The 16,350-nt window shown below is 39.5% G+C and overlaps 1 protein-coding gene across 2 annotated transcripts in view; it reads right to left on the bottom strand.

Moving 5' to 3' along the window:
* Positions 1 to 16,350, bottom strand: part of RELN (reelin) — a 449,490-nt gene that overhangs the window by 42,712 nt on the left and 390,428 nt on the right. For both annotated transcript variants that reach the window (XM_073328520.1, XM_073328521.1), the window contains exons 41-46: positions 15,744 to 15,973; positions 11,519 to 11,739; positions 10,003 to 10,150; positions 6,814 to 7,072; positions 5,214 to 5,463; positions 2,996 to 3,164 (exon numbers count right to left, since the gene is read on the bottom strand). In XM_073328520.1, coding sequence (XP_073184621.1) covers positions 2,996 to 3,164; positions 5,214 to 5,463; positions 6,814 to 7,072; positions 10,003 to 10,150; positions 11,519 to 11,739; positions 15,744 to 15,973 — 1,277 coding nt within the window. The remainder of the gene's footprint in view (positions 1 to 2,995; positions 3,165 to 5,213; positions 5,464 to 6,813; positions 7,073 to 10,002; positions 10,151 to 11,518; positions 11,740 to 15,743; positions 15,974 to 16,350) is intronic.

Below are 16,350 nucleotides of genomic sequence, written 5' to 3'. Positions count from 1 at the left end.
TTTGTACAGAAGAAAAACAACTCTTTTTTGGCTGGGTCAGTGACTGATATCAGTTTTATCCTAACTTTTTAAAGAAAATAATGAAACATTTTACTGGGAACTGGTACTGATAATTTCCCAGTTCAAAAATTAAACAAATTTAGTTTCAGAGTTTCTGAATTCACCAGTATCAGTTTGGAGATTGTAGAGGATGAGCTCAATGTGGAGTTATCAAGGTTTCATGGATCATAATCAATACACTCTTGAAATCACCCACAATTTCAGAAAATTAAGTCTGTTTCGTTTCCAATCTATAGCTCTGTCTGATATTCATTAAATTTAAGATAAAGGCTGTTTTATTTTCCGACTCTTCCATTTTTCAGTATAATCCCTTATCTATGAAGAAATGCATTGTTTACACATGCAAGAAAATGTTTTATTTTTCTGAATCTCTACTATTTTAACTTTTTTATATTAGTTATTTAATAACTTGTTGTAACATATGGGACTGGAAAGGAATTAGATAATCCAAAACAACAGTTACTCTCTCATGAGTAAAATCACAACAGTTCAGAGGTTTTAACTACTGCGATGATCTCTAATTTAAACCCCAAATGGGCTTTCTCAGAGAAACCTCACAGATTAGCTCCCCCATGTAGAATGTTTGAGTTTCTTCTTCTTTTTCTTAATCATGAGGAAGATCTTGTGAAAAAAACAGGAACCCTGAGTCTCAGGTTTGGCAATTTCCATGACTTTTTATGGAATCTAGGAAATCAATGGTTTTCCTGGGAGAAGCTTTTATATTCTGAGTTACATTTTAAAATAAAATCTGAGACATAAGTACTAACTATTCACAGTCTCATATTGGCCACAAGTTATGTAGCACTCTGGAGTACCCAAGCCCCAGAAGGCTACATATGGATACTATGCTCTAGGCCAAATTATTGGATAGACTGACTGGCAAGTTGCATAAAATGCCCACAAAAATGATCTATTAAACTGCTGGGAGGAGCAAAGCAGCTCACAGAACAGAGTGTCTTTGTAAATGAGATGCCTCACTCTCCTAGCAGTACAAGTTCCTATTCTAAATCCCGGACCCTCTCCCTGCTGGGATCCTAGGGCTGTAGTAACCCTTCTCTCACCCAATCCTTGTCTTAAATAATAAAGATAATGTTGTGGTGTGTGATTGTGGTGGCAAGTATCCTACCACTGACTGTAGCATATGGCAAGAGGCAAAGCTATTGGTCTAACCAGCGCAATCGTAGCTGTGGGGTCAGTCAAAGAGAGTCTGACTTAATCCTAGGATTCCCGGAGGTTCCTTTCAGATCCAGATTAAATTAGGCTGGAATGTCCATGGAACCCATTATCTTGCTTCAACCCCAGAGAACCTCTTTCTAAAAAAAAATAAATAAGGTGTGAACTTTAAACATTTAACAATGTGGCCAACTGATTATGCAAAATATATATGTAAAGCAACAGAAAAGGGTAGGCAGACTAGAAGAGGCCAACAGACAGTGAGATATAGAAATAATACTGCCTTATGAATATACTTAAAGGGACTGGATGCCTCAGTTGGTTAATAATGGGACATGGAGTTTTTCACTAGTAGTTTGCTAGTTCTAATCCAGGTTAGGGTAATGGAAAATGATGTAATTCCTAGTAAACAGAGGTCCATGTGACAGAAACCACTACTGGCACTGTGGCAAGCTTCATGGCAATCTTATCAGACAGAATAAAAATGAAATAAAATCGGAGTCTAAACTACCCTCTGGCCCCTAGCTGGGCCTTTCAAGTCAAAGTTGAGGCATGTTGGCAGGGCATTATGGGGAAGCCTGTTCTGACATTGCCCTGCTGTACCTTTTGTGTGAACAGATAGAGAACTTCAGTTTCTAGCATTGTCAGTACAAAACATCTTCTTTCACACACAAAAGTCAACCCAAAAGTGAAAACAAGGTGTTTTTTTTTTTAAAAGAATGCACTAAAAGGAAGTGAAGGTGATAATGGGACTTTTTTAAAACAATGAACAATATGTGAAAGCAGAGTCAGATGTGACAAGTACAACAGAAAAACAAGAAGCATCAAAATATTACTTAAAAATATAAATTTGCAGCCAATAACAGCAAGTACAGGAAGCAGGTGGGGATTTAGACAATAGAATTAACCAACAACCTCCAAAACCACTGATGGTATCATAGGGCTACAGAATGTAATGACGGTAACCATAACATTGCAATTCTTATCGAAGTCCAAACTGAGACAGGCTGTTCTTAAATCATAGGTATATTTAATCTACAAAAGACTACATTATGCCTAGCTGCCCGCTGGGTGCACTAAGGGGCACAAGTAGCCTCCTCCTCTCTTGCATCCCACAAACTGGGGATAAGTGCATTCTCTGTGCTTTCTAGAGCATAGGACTGACTTCAATCTAGCACCCGTTGTGGCATAAGACATCCCAGGAAGGATGGGGAGAAGTCAGGGCCTGAGCTCCACCTCACCCTCAACAGTGGCGAGTGGAGGTGTCTGGGCTTGCGGGGGATTGGGGTGGAGGGGCGGGAAGGGTAGTGCAACACATGCCAAAAGGATGTAACCAAGGGCATGTCCCCTCGGGGCCAAAGAACAGAGTGATTCTGCCTATTTCTGCATATCTGCATATTACTCTCTCCTTCTCAAGTTGGACCTCTGCCATGCACGTACTAAAGGGATAAATGGATGGATACTGTAGAGAGGATAGATGTGTGAGAGTCAATTGTCTTTTGTCTGCTCCCATCAATCCTGGCTATTTAAAATATGCTAAGCAGAAAACCTAACCTCCCCATTTCTAAATAAGTGGTAAATGCACACAGTAATTCTGTACTTCTTACTCAGAGCGTAATGGCATTTTCATTTACTCATCTGTATAACTACTGTACACACAATCAGCACAAAAAAGGCAATACATTTTAGTTCAAGATTATATCACATTAGGTCTTGTCAGATATTTGTGCGCTAAGATTTTCTCTATTCAAAATGTATCTACCTAGTATAATGAGGCAGGGGCAAAGTAATCCTGGTCCATTTGTTGAATGTGTCTGATACCAGAATCCTTTGGAGATGGTACTTGTTGCATTCTACATTAGTGGGCAGGCAGTCTTTCAGTATTGGGTGCCATGTCAATCCGAGATTCACTGAATACTCCAGCTCAATAGCTAAAAATTGAAAGATAATAAATTAGTTAATACAGAAACTTGTATGCCTAAGTGAATATGTTGTACCAAACTGGTGACCACAGAAGACTTCATTGTTGTCCCTATATATGTCTTGACAACTCAGAAGTTTACGGTTGCAGCAGGGGAAGTTTCCAGATTCTCTGATACCAAAAACACAGGCTTGCTCTTGAGCTAAAGAGGAAGCTCTATTAGCTGGTAGCATTACAGGACCTATGACACACAGTTGAGCAGTTCTGATTCTACCCAGTAGAAGGCAGAAGAGCATCTCCACACTAGCCACTTCATTAGAATATCTTACATAAAACTCTTTTCAACTGAGTTTTTCATCTAGCGCTCTTGTTTTCAGTTATATATTTCATTATCTAGCCATATCAAATCGACAAATACATTCAAACGCAGCAAAAATCAGCAATTAAACTTATTTGAAGTTTATTGCTTATAAACTTTCATAATAAGAATAATGGGTAATCAAACTGGATAAAAACTTCAATTTATTTCCTCATAATGGCTGCAAAAAAGTTTAAGTAACAATAAGCACAGACCATAAACTCTAAATAAATGTTCCAGCTGCCAGGCATTCTGGCTGTATGGAACACTGAGTGATTGGTGGTTACAGTTACATTAGTGGTAATTCTGCTTCTCTTTTTTGATTCTGCTACCCTTAATAATTCTTAATAATTCTGAATAATCCTCAGTCACACAATCAGTCCCACTCAATCATCTGAGCTCAGAACTGAGCATTATATAAATAAAACGATACGTTGGTACAAGTAGTTTTTAACATTAATTTTTCATCAAAATGAAGTCCTTCTTCTATCAGGACTAGAAGCACATGATTAGTTAGTGTCCTGCCTAACTGGATATTCAGTTAAAATAATGTTAAGGGCAAAACAACAAAACAAAGGAAATTCTTACCTGGCAAGATATAACTAAGCTGTCAAAACACTCTTACTCTTAATGGGGATGACCTAAGGGATCCTGAAGTGGCTTTAACACCAAATGGAAAGAAATTATTATGCATGGGGAAGTAGCTAATTTCCAGGGTTAGATATCTTGGTTACTTCCATAAATTTCAGAATAACAAAATCAGCTAATCTACTTTAAGGATTTACTGAAAACCCAATTTCCATTTTTATGCAGAATCCCGAAGGAATTGCCAGAAGCTCAATGAAATTATATATATTACATTAAAAAAACTACATTAAAAGAATGTTATATAGGTTGCAAAGTAACACGCACAAAAGTTATGAAATACCAGCATTTAATTCTTTGGTGTGCATATGCATTATGACACAGTTTTAAATTATATCACACTATTTTTTCCATAGAACCCCTACCTCATTCACTGCATGGAATTATATAGGTATGAAAGCTCTAAAACATGTTCAGGATTTCATGTAAATGATGATAATAAAAAGCCCTTTGTGCTTGATTATGATCTAATTTGTATCAGGTTTACATCAGTGTAAACTATTCCTGATTTACATTGGTGCAAGTGAGATCAGAATTACAACTTTGTTCTCTGCATTTGCACTAAGCACATCAGTTTTAAGCATTGTCTATGGTGCAATTGTGGAGGATGTGAAGCTACGAAACGAGAGTTTTATGCTGGAAACATCATGCTACTTGGCATCAGACATGTATTATCTAGAGCTGAGAGCAAAGTAACCGCAAGGAATGGATGTGCCAAACTATTAGACTGCATCTACATTTGGGATCTGTTAACCTGTCTAAATGAATTAAACTGAAACTTGAATTCTTATAAACTACATCTTAAATGCTTGTAAAGCACACAAGGAAAAAACTCAGTGCATACATTCATGCACATTCTAAACCTTTTGGTTTGTCTCAGCCGTCAGACACCAACAATAAGTGCCAAAATTGCTATTTCCTGATAGAAAAATTATTTCCCCTATTTTGTTTCTGTACTTTAGTATAGTAGACAGCGGAAATGGAAAATAAGTAGCAATATTTTCCTATATAAAAGGAGAACATAAAGTATATGATTTATGAAGAAGAAGACCTCACCATAACAGGAGTCAGTGACAGAGCAGGATGCTGCAAAGTCTATTTGTATGAAAGAGTCCTCACTAACCACAATATCAGTGGTTACAACGTAACGGGTGCTAGCTTTCTCGATGAAAACCAGTGCATCCCCAGTAGAACCACAGACTGGCATCTTTGTTCCACCTGGATGGAGCAGCCACTTCCTGCTATCCAGTGTGGTAAAATCATCTTCTATGACTGTGTTACCAGAAATATTTCCACCAATAAGAATCTGAAACATTAAAATAGGAGTTTGTTTATTTTATGTAAAGAAAATATAAAGTTCAGAAGTTTTTACAGACTCATAGGAATTTCATAGAATCCTAGAGATGGAACATAAGAACAGCCATAGTGGGTCAGACTAAAGGTCCATCTAGCCCAGTATCCTGTCTTCCGACAGTGGACAATGCCAGATGCTTCAGAGAGAATGAACAGAAAAGACAATCATTGAGTGATCCATCCCTGTCATCCACTTCCAGATTCTGGCAAGCAGAGCCTAGGGATATCTAGAGCAGTGGTTCTCAACCAAGGGTCCAGGGCTCCCTTGGAGGCTGTGGGTAGGTTTCAGAGGGGCCACCAAGCAGGGGCAGCATGAGACTTGCTGGGGCCCAGGGTAGAAAGCCAAAGCCCCACTGCATGGGGCTGAAGTCCAGGGCCCTGAGCCCTGCCACCTGGGGCTGATGCTAAAGCCTGAGCAATGTAGCTTTGGTATGGGGACCCAGGCTACTGCCTTGCTTGCTAGCCTCTAATGTTGGCCCTGGCTTTTATATGCAGAAAACCAGTGACTGTGGCACAGATGGGTTGTGGTGCTTTTATAGCGTGTTGGGGGGCCCTCAGAAAGAAAAAGCTTGACAACCTCTGACCTAGAGCATGGGTTGCATCCCTGACCACCTGGCGAATAGCCACTAATAGACCTATCCTCCAGGATATTATCTAATTCTTTTTATCAGAGTGGTAGCCATGTTAGTCTGGATCTGTAAAAGCGGCAAAGAGTCATGTGGCACCTTATAGTCTAACAGATGTATTGGAGCATAAGCTTTCATGGGTGAATACCCACTTCATCGGATGCATGAAAGCTCATGCTCCAATACATCTGTTAGTCTATACGGTGCTACAGGACTCTTTGCCACTAATTCTTTTTTGAACCCAGTTATAGTTTTGGCTTTCACAACATCCTTTGGCAAAGAGTTCTGCAGATTGACTGTGTGTTGTGTGAAGAAGTATTTCCTTTTGTTTTAGACCCGCTCCCTATGAATTTCTATGGGTGACCCCTGGTTCTTCTGTTATGCCAAGAGGTAAATAACATTTCCTTATTTACTTTCTCCACACCAGTCATGATTTTATAGACCTCTATCATAGGGGGCTGATTGCGGGTGGGGATAGCTCAGTGGTTTGAGCATGGGCCTGCTAAACCCAGGGTTGTGAATTCAATCCTTGAGGGGGCCATTTAGGGATCGGGGCAAAAATTGGGGATTGGTTCTGCTTTGAGCAGGGGGTTGGACTACATGACTTCCTGAGGTGCCTTCCGACCCTGGTAGTCTATGATTCTAGGTAATATTGTAAAGCACAAAAGATTTATTACCTGATCAATTACCCATGGGCTGTAAAAATGCCCATTCTCAGATGGTTGCCACCAGCGGAGACGAGTGGAGCTGGAACGGGCCTTCAAGGGAATTTCCAGAGCAATGTATCGGCCTACATTGCTTGAATTACTGAAGAGGAATTCCTGCAGCAGGCTCCATGTGAGGCCCCCATTGAGTGAATACTGCAAAAGCACAGGTTGGCTTCTGGGGTCTGGAACCCCTTTACCGCATCCCAGTCTCATGAAGAACTGCACAAATCTAACATGGGTAACAATTACTGTAAAACATTTCTTCACAGAAAACCCCATAAAATCAGCTAAAGACTTGAGGGAACTCAGCGCTCGTCCAATCAGTTTTGGTTTTTATTGCAGGGGATAATGTTTAACATATATTCTAATTACAGAGACAGTGTCTGTAGATACAAAAATATCTGCCAGCTCCTCCATAAAGCAAATGGTCACATTTTTGTTTCTTTTCTAGCCCGGTGTATTCTTGGTAGAAGGAAGACTCCACTTTAGGAGAGATCTTGTGTCTCCCTCTCCATAGGCCATAGAGACTAAAGCAGACAGTAGTAATGGTGATACATTTGATTTGTGTGTGGAGAGGTGCTAGGTATAGGAAGTTGAACAAAGCTATTCAGGTACACTTCAAGCATTTGTGTGCAAAACTGATATTTTTGCAAATATCAGCAAATTTGACCCGGAGTGAAATTTTACCCTTTCAGCCTGTTGGCATGGAGTTTAGTGGTCAAAATAGCAACCCATGGCCCCAGGGAGAGACCATGATTTTTTTTATGAATTTGCTTTAGGGCAAAAATTCACTGAGTCAGTAACCTTCCAGGGTGAGCTGACAGTTTTCATCTGCAAAAACAGCCTTGTTATATTGACAAAAACAGAGAAAAACTGGAAGTAAAAACAAAAAATATTTAACTTCTGAGCTGATGAAAAAAGGGATTTTTTGTCCATTTAGTAAGATATGAAAATTTAGTCTAAAGTCACACTGCTTTAAATATACTGGGTGAAATCCTTGCCCCTTTGAAGTCAATAGCAAAACTCCCACTGACCTCAATGGGCGCAGTATTTCATGCACCTTCTAATGGCCTCTATGAAATTTGTATGAAATTAGGGAATCCTTCCTTTTGAGGTACCACAGCGATGTTTGAACAGGTACACCAACTCCATGTAGTACACAAAGAATTGTCGGGGACTGATTCAGTTATGATCCTATAATATTTTATATTCATTAATCCACACCATCATGCTCCATCTACTACTGTTTTGGTTAGTAGAGTTTCAGGTTTTTTGGTACCCACAGAAAATGGGATATATGCACATGAACTTTTTTAGCGTATGGAATTTAACTTCTGGAGATAGGATACTGAGCTGCATGGATTGTTGATTTGATCTGGTATGACAATTTCTACAATTCCTAGCTGTTGTGTATCATAGGCTAGCACAGCCAGAATTACCAGTCTATTTTTTTCAGGGAATCCCTCATGAGAAAGTACATGGCTTTTAGCATGGTTACTGACCCCACTGCTCCTACATTTACACTCGATAGTTCCTTTTATAAGATCTATTGGGAATTCCCGATCTCAGAGGGCAAAATTAATGTCTGACGTAAGTGGACACAGCAGCTAATGACTTCAATGGGACTTGGCTCAGCTATATCAGGGATGAATTTGGTCCAGAGTTTAGCAGGAGGTCTATGAAGCTAACTTGGAAATTAATTAACTACAATAATAGTGGAATGCTAGAGAATAATCATCCAAAATGACTTTGTAGTCTACATTGTTGTTTTATCCACAGAAGAGAAGATAGACACTGTAGTTATTTGCAGACTTTTCCTACTGAAGATACAAGAAATTAAATATAAGGCCCTGTTTTTTCTTTCTTTTTTTTGTTAGCATGGCATTCATTTATCTTCAGTCTTTGAGAAAATTGGAATTTTACATATAACACCTTGAGGTCAATGTATGCAAATCCAGCTACAGCTTACCACAGAGAAGAGATAAATGACAATGCTTTGAACACAAGAGAGAAGGAAAACACATTGTGGATTAGTCTAATGGGGCATCATACAAGGACTCTCGTATCTTCTGTGAAATAGTGTTAATTTTAGAACAGCCTAGAAAACCACATTACTGAAAAAGTACTGATGTCTTTGGCTACCAAGCTGCAAAACCCCATTTACCTTGCTTTGAGGAACCTTGGAATATAAATATAAATGTGATGACACTTTAGTGACGGTTCATCTACAGACATGGGTTATTGTTTCTCTGAAAAATGTATAAATTAAGCGTCATTGTAGACTAAGATGGGCAATGAAATCATCATTTTAAGCCTTTATGTTAATGAGGACTACAAGCCAAAAAGAGATAAAGTGCATGTTAAAAAGTGCTTTATGTAGTGTTAAATAAGTCTTGCATTAGGAGTTGTGTGTTTACTAAGGGTCAGTGAATAAAGCTGTGGAAAAATGCAACATTTCAGAGGTAAAATAGTATTAAGGATAATAGGCTAAGATAATGAATAAGTCAAAAGACAATGACTGTTCAGTGGTTTGCAAACAATTAGAACACAGCTTCATTTTGCTTTGGTTTAACTCCCACCCACACTTGTTTAATATTTTAGACATGTCGTGCTACCAAATACGTCCTCTGCAGGCCATAATCTCTAAATACATTAAAAATGTTTTTTTTTATATAACTGTGCTCAGTATAGCTGGTGACAAGCTTGACTGGAATTTATCAGTGAATTATTGGAAACAAATGTGTGCAATAAGAAGAAATTAAGCTTCAGAAAATGAATGACATATGATGATAAATACAATAGCTATAATGGCAACTCCTACTTCAACAATGATTCATGATACTACAAAACTGTAAGAGAAGCAGAGTGTCTGACATACAACAAATTTCACGTTATGCATTTGAGAAATGAACATATTATTGTCCACATGAATAAACTACACATCATGTTATTTCAGATCCTGCAGTCCTCACTCTTGGAAAATGACCCTTGACTTAAATGGGAATTCCCATTGACTTAAATAGGAGTTTTGCCTGAGTAAGGACTGTAGGATATGCCCTGACATAGTTATACAAATTTGCTTTCACCACAGAAGTATAATATAAAGAATAGTTTAACTATTCTCTCAATGGAATCTTGAAAGTTTTAAAACTGTATTACCTCGCCTGTGACAAATCCAGGTCTCGAGCCATCAGCATACGCAAGCCTTCTTCATTAAAGAAGAGGTTGTTTCCTCCGGACAGGATACCACATTTCCTAGATGGTTTTCCACCACTCACCATCAAGAATCTATCAGACTCTACCTGACCTGAGTGCACAGTACATATATTTTTAGGATTTACCCTGAAGCATTCCTGTTACAACAGTGTTATTTCCAAAAGAAGTAAGTTATCTAAATCATTATGTTCAGAGTGAACAAATATTTGTACCAGAACTTTCTGACCCCCAACATGTTTCCTGGAAAACTGCTACGGAACAAAACTTACTAAAATATAAAAACATAACTCTGAAGCTTATGGTTTTCATCTCCAATCATTCAAAGGAGCTTCTAATTGCGTTCCTCTGCTTTTATTTGGATTGCATAAAAATACCCAACCATGTAAGGAAACAGCTCAGTGTCATGTTCAAGCTGCAGTTAGCAGTTAGTTCAGTTTGAAATAAATAATTACAAGTATTATGGGAGGAATTTGACTCAAAGACACTATTTTGTCCAAAATTAGTACTTTCAGTTATGTTTGTTTACTGAGTAGCTTATACTTTACTTTTTTGTTGTGGGGAGTGAGGGGTTTAGAGGAATGTGACATGAACTTCTTTCTCCTGCTGCTCTATCCACCATGGCTCCTTAATCTGCTTTGTCTGCTCAGCTGCAGCCCTCATTCACCACCATTTGTGTGTCAGAGGAAACTGGCATACAAGAGAGATTAGGTGGCAATGCAGTGACATGCGTGGAAATGGAAGTAGTGTGGGTAGCAATGGAGAGTTCCAATGTATTGAAAGAGTTGCTTTGTGCCCCTCATTTCAGGGGTTGGTGCCTCCCATTTGGAAGTTCTGTGCCTCTTCTATCAGTGTGAGGAAGCTGAGAGGCATGGTCTGGTTTTCAAAGGCTGAGGAATTTTGAAATACTTAGGACTTTACTTCAGATTCCCTGTGTGGCAGAACAATCCTCTGCCACTAGTCAAACTGTTCATCCCATTCTCTATTATTCTATTTATCTGAGAGGATGAACTAAAAGTAAAATTACTTCAAAACCAGACAAAATATTCATTTTAACTATGTATTCACAACTTTCAGTGATTTAACTTAAGAGCTATTCCTTGCTAGAAATTCCATGTGCTCATTACTAGGATAAAATGAAGTGCTTCTCTAGATGTAGAGTTTTGGAATCACAGAATCATGCATCCGTTTTGGTGCAGAATGTATGTTGCTGTTGTCATAGGTCAGTAAATAGAAAAAGGTGTCTAGATAAATACTGTAGGAATCATCAAATGATCATAAATATTGTTTAAGGCTCAAATCCTGATCACTTCACTCATTTGAACAGTCACACTGATGTAATTGGGACTAACGTGAATGAGGAAGGTCAGCAGGATTTGGCCATAAGAAGTCTGATCTCTTAGGTTCTTTGAAAGATAGTAGCTAAAAATCACTATGAAGAGTTCATACAAAAAAGAGATACCTTCAAAATCGTCCTTGAGAAAGTCTGAATTCATGGTGCTTATTTTACAGGTTGGCCCAGAGTACCCTGGATCACAGATACACTTAGTTCCATTGACACAGCTGCCATGCCCATTACACATCTCTTCACATTGTGGGCCAATGTATACATTATCAATGGCCCAAGTCACTGGTTGGGACCCAGCAGGATAAAATCCCTGGTACCATCTGAATCTTACTGATCTGAAACAGGTACATAGTATGTCCAGGTCAAACAATAATTAGTCACATATGAAATTACAATGTGCTTTTTGCTAGAACTAGTATTCTTACTAAGTTTGTCCTAAAAATGGAAAGATATAGCCACTACCTTCAATATTCAATACATCCCGCTACTCATTCAACACAGATATATTTACAAGAAAACAGAAGGGCTTGATCCACCAGTTACATTACTTAAAAAACTTAGTTATGGACTTAAATCATCCCTCAGACCACCAATTTTTTGAGGGGGAGGGGCTGGACTTGGATGGTTTTCCTTTACCTTTAATTTACAGACTTAGAACCAGATTGTACCACCCTTGCTCATGTTGGATGGTATCTTACTTCACAATTAGTCACACTGATTTCAATGAAACTAGTTATGGGATAAGGGCGGCACAATCTTGCCCTAAATTAGATGGAACGAAGAAATGATATGACATGTCAACACATAGTCAACTTGGCTTTATACTATTTAATCCTAAAAAAAAATTCATGTTGCAAGATGTTAATTTAAATTGTAAACTTCTTGGGGGTGTGGACCTGTCATTTTTAATCTGTCTTCTAAGTGCTATGCACATCTGTGCTGCATATAAATAATAACAGACCAAGGGAAGGAGGGGGAACTAATTAAACAAGCAGAAAACTGCTCTTGAGAGAATAATTTAAAATCACTCCCTGCCCCTTCCCTCAAAAATGAGAAAACCTTGAAAAGGAGAGAGAAAACAGAATGATATGATAAGGAAGAAGCAGTATGATAAGGAAGAAGCATTTAACTATGTTGTGGACTTTCTTTAATATATACGCTTCTAAACTATTTCTAAATTCAGCTGCTGAATCAGCTGCATAAACAGTAGCACATGTCTGGTACACAGGTACTTTGGCTTTTATTTCCCACTGTATAGCAATTTTGGGGAGTGATTCAGAGAATAGGAGATGGCTGGTTGATGGTGAAATTACCAACAACTGATTCATAGAAAGGGAGCCAATAATAATTCCTCCTGTAGTCAGTAAATTAATTGACTTTATTGCCTCCTCACTTATCTTCTGAGACACAACTACACTAATTTTTAAAATGAAAATTCTATCCATTTTGCTCAACCCACCAACATGAAAATTCCAAAAAAAAACAAAAAAACCAGGAATACTTTTCACTATGAATAAAATGTGACATATGTTTGAAACCGAGGGTGAAATTCTGGCCCCACTGAATTCAGTGGGAGTTTTGCCATTCACTTTGCTGGGGCCCGGATTTCACCCAGAGTATGCATCTGCAACTGGCTATTCTTAGTTTACTGCTAGAGGTGCCCATCTGCTGAGGAAGCACATTAATTTCTGACAGAGGGAGCCTAATGTAAGAGATAAAAATGTCTTCAAATTGCTTTAATATTGGTTTAAACTCTAGAAAGTGCAGGTGGATGAGAGAATGTCTGTTTTTAGAGTAAAACAGGTGGGTCAGTCTAGGGGAGCTAGTCCTGAGCTTTAGGAAGATATCTGGATGTTGGGATTCTGCCTGGAGCAAATCCCATCTCACCTCCTTGGTGACAGAAATTCACAACATGCACTACTCCCCACGAAACCCATTTTCTTGCTGCCGATTTATGACCCAGCTATTCAAGGTGGGGTGCATGCCTACCGGATTGGGAAAGGAACTGACAGGAAGCTGGACTGGCCATCAGCCTGGAGGGCAGGAAAATGAGAAAGAGAGACCCAGAAAGGGAGGGGTCAGGTGGGATCTATTTGGCAGGTTTGTGGGAGGGCAAATGACCTGGGAATGTGTATGTTCAGATCTCTGGTTGCAAGGGAGGGATCAGAGCTTGGGGAAAGAGTCAGGCAAATCTGGGACAGATGAGCTGCTGAGGACTTTTCTGTGCTTCATGTGTTAGTCATAAAAACAAAATGCTTATGCCTAAAAATTAAACATTTTGTTTAATTACTAAACATCAATATTTTTCAAAATCGATTCTATTTTATTATATTACATAGGATAGGACTCTCCTAATTCCAGCACCACAATGAGGTCAATTGTTTAATGGGATGGCCATTACCCACGGCAGATCCAGAAATCCAGCCTGCAGTTATACAGTTTATTTTCACTCATATATAGGTCACAATTTAATCCAGAGTGAGAACTGAGAAGCTCTCCTTTGGGTGAACTGTACTGAAAATAATAGTTGGAGGTTTCTCTGACAAAGGAGATTATACTGTTTTACATTTAAAATAATATGTATTAAAAAGCCTATGAACAGAAATTATTTTTCTTTGCTAGATATTTATGACTATTTCACTTGTCCTGAAATGGGAACTACAAGAAGTTCTTTGATTTCCTGATTGTAAGGCTTAGTTTCACAATACTCTGTATCTTCTGAGGAAATGCTCGTTTCAAGCTTTATGCAAGAATACACTAGGTGAATTACAGCAAACTTCCCTCTGCTGTACAAATCCACAGTAGGAGCATTTAGAAAGCCCTGCACCTAAAAAGATGTTGGCCATTTAACACTGACTTTACTATTCAGGCTCCTTTTGTCTGTAGTAATATTCCCAATATAAGTGGATCACAAATACTTTAGTAAGCTTTAAAATAGAATCAGACATATAGATGAATAAGAAAAGTATCTGCAGGTATACTACAGTAACTGGGCTATAATTCTAGGGACTATCAATCTTTATGCTTCAAGGCATAAAATGATAACTGGCTGGGACCAAAGGGACACTTCCTTGAAGAGTGCAGTAATGTATGCTTAGTTATATTATTAAGTATTTACATACTCCTGTAAAGTATCCAAACATTAGCCATTGTTCAAGACAAAATATGGGACTTATTATCTGGATGATGGGTGACTGACGTTGTAAGATCCCTACCCCTGGCTTGAGCTATGTGGATTGATGGTTTGTGAACAGGATACTCCTGGGGGAATTCTGCACCACTGCACAATGCAGAATTTGTCCAGTATTAATGTTCTGAGCAGAATTTCATTTTCCCCTGCCGAATTGGTGCTGCAGAGCTGCTGGCCACGACTAGGGGTTGCAGGACACAAACAGAACCCATCTCTACAGCTCGCAAATACAGGACACTGCCGGGGTGGTGGAGGGGGGAGAGAGAAGGAGTGGGAGCTGGAGGATTCCAAGCAGCTGTGGTTCCCAGCTCATCCTGAAGGAAGGAGGTAACATGCATTGCACGAAACTATGTACAAACCCGGGACCCAGCATCAGACTGTTTCTTTTTCTGGATTCCTGGGCTCTTGGGAGTAGTGGGTGTGGATGTCTGGGCTGGCGGGGGGTGTCCCAGGGCTAGGCTCTGTGGGGAGAGGAGCGGTGTGGGTGTCTCAGACTGGAGAGACAGAGTTTTCCCCCAAAATGTGCCCAGCTGGCATGTAACATACCCAGACAGAGGCGCCCGACAAAAGCATAACAGAGAAACAGGAACTGGGTTTCATAAGGCTTTCTTTAATTCTCTATTCCTGGGGGAAATTTTTTTTGTTGACTGTATTATTAGAGACATACTTGCTGACAGGTATTTTGAAATAAATTACCAAAATAATTGAAACTGGCATGTTTATATTGAGTTATTTTGACAAATAAAATATGCAGAATTTTAAAATACTGTGTGCAGAATTTTTAACTTTTTGGCACAGAATTCCCCCAGGAGTAACAGGAGGGACAGTAGGCTTCACAAGGGTGCTACTTCCTCCACCCCACCTTGCACAAGTGGGCAGAGAAGGGCAGGCAGTAGCTATAGTGCAAGCTTTGCTCCCTGTGCAACACGCCAACCATGAGATCTGAACCAGCATAGTGGCAGAAGTAATCTGTGCCAGATGAATTGCTGGCACACTTTACTTTCCCCTTCGGGAAAAGGGTGAGCTACGGAAAGAACTGTGACTCAGGGTGGGACATAACATCTCCATTTCCTCTAAGATGGTTATTGTTTCAATAAAGCAAATTCAAATACAGAAAAACCTTACTAGAACTAGAAGCCAGACACTTACCCACATAGGTGCAGTTTTCCAAAGTGGATGACCTCTCTTCTCCAGCCCTGAGCTGTACCAGCATAGTAAGTGCTGCTTGGATGATGCTCAGTGGAGCATAAGGAGCTGAGATAGCTGCTACTACTGTAGCACAGTGGAAGCAGCAGGTGCCAGGTTGCCCCTAGATCTCGTGAGAATTCAAGTTTCACTGGGTCTGCAGATGAGCTATCAGTGGTGCATCCAATATTGATCTAGAGCAGAAAAATAAAATCACGAAGACTACAGAGGGCCAAAGTGGCAATTGGCTGCTGACCTGCATTTTGTGTGGTGCAGGGCTTCACTGCCCAGGGGGAGCTCAAGGACTGATTGCATCTCAGGGAGACATAATCCCTCCTTGAGCAGCCCAGAGTGCTGGGGGAACTTTGCAGGCTGTACAATGTTCTAAGATATTGTAGGCTGCTCCTTCTCTTGATACTCTGTGTGCCTCTGTGTGTGTGTGGTCCCAACTCCTCAGGGCAGAGATTGCCTTTGTGTGGGGTGTACAAAAGGTGAAAGTTTCTTGCACATTCCCCTACCATCCACCTATCGAAGGGCATGCCACAATCCAGGCTATCTTAAAAAAATTCTA

Source organism: Lepidochelys kempii, chromosome 1 (genome assembly GCF_965140265.1).
Source record: "Lepidochelys kempii isolate rLepKem1 chromosome 1, rLepKem1.hap2, whole genome shotgun sequence".
Classification (NCBI taxonomy): Eukaryota; Metazoa; Chordata; order Testudines; family Cheloniidae; genus Lepidochelys; species Lepidochelys kempii.
This window is presented reverse-complemented; position numbering and strand designations above follow the sequence as displayed.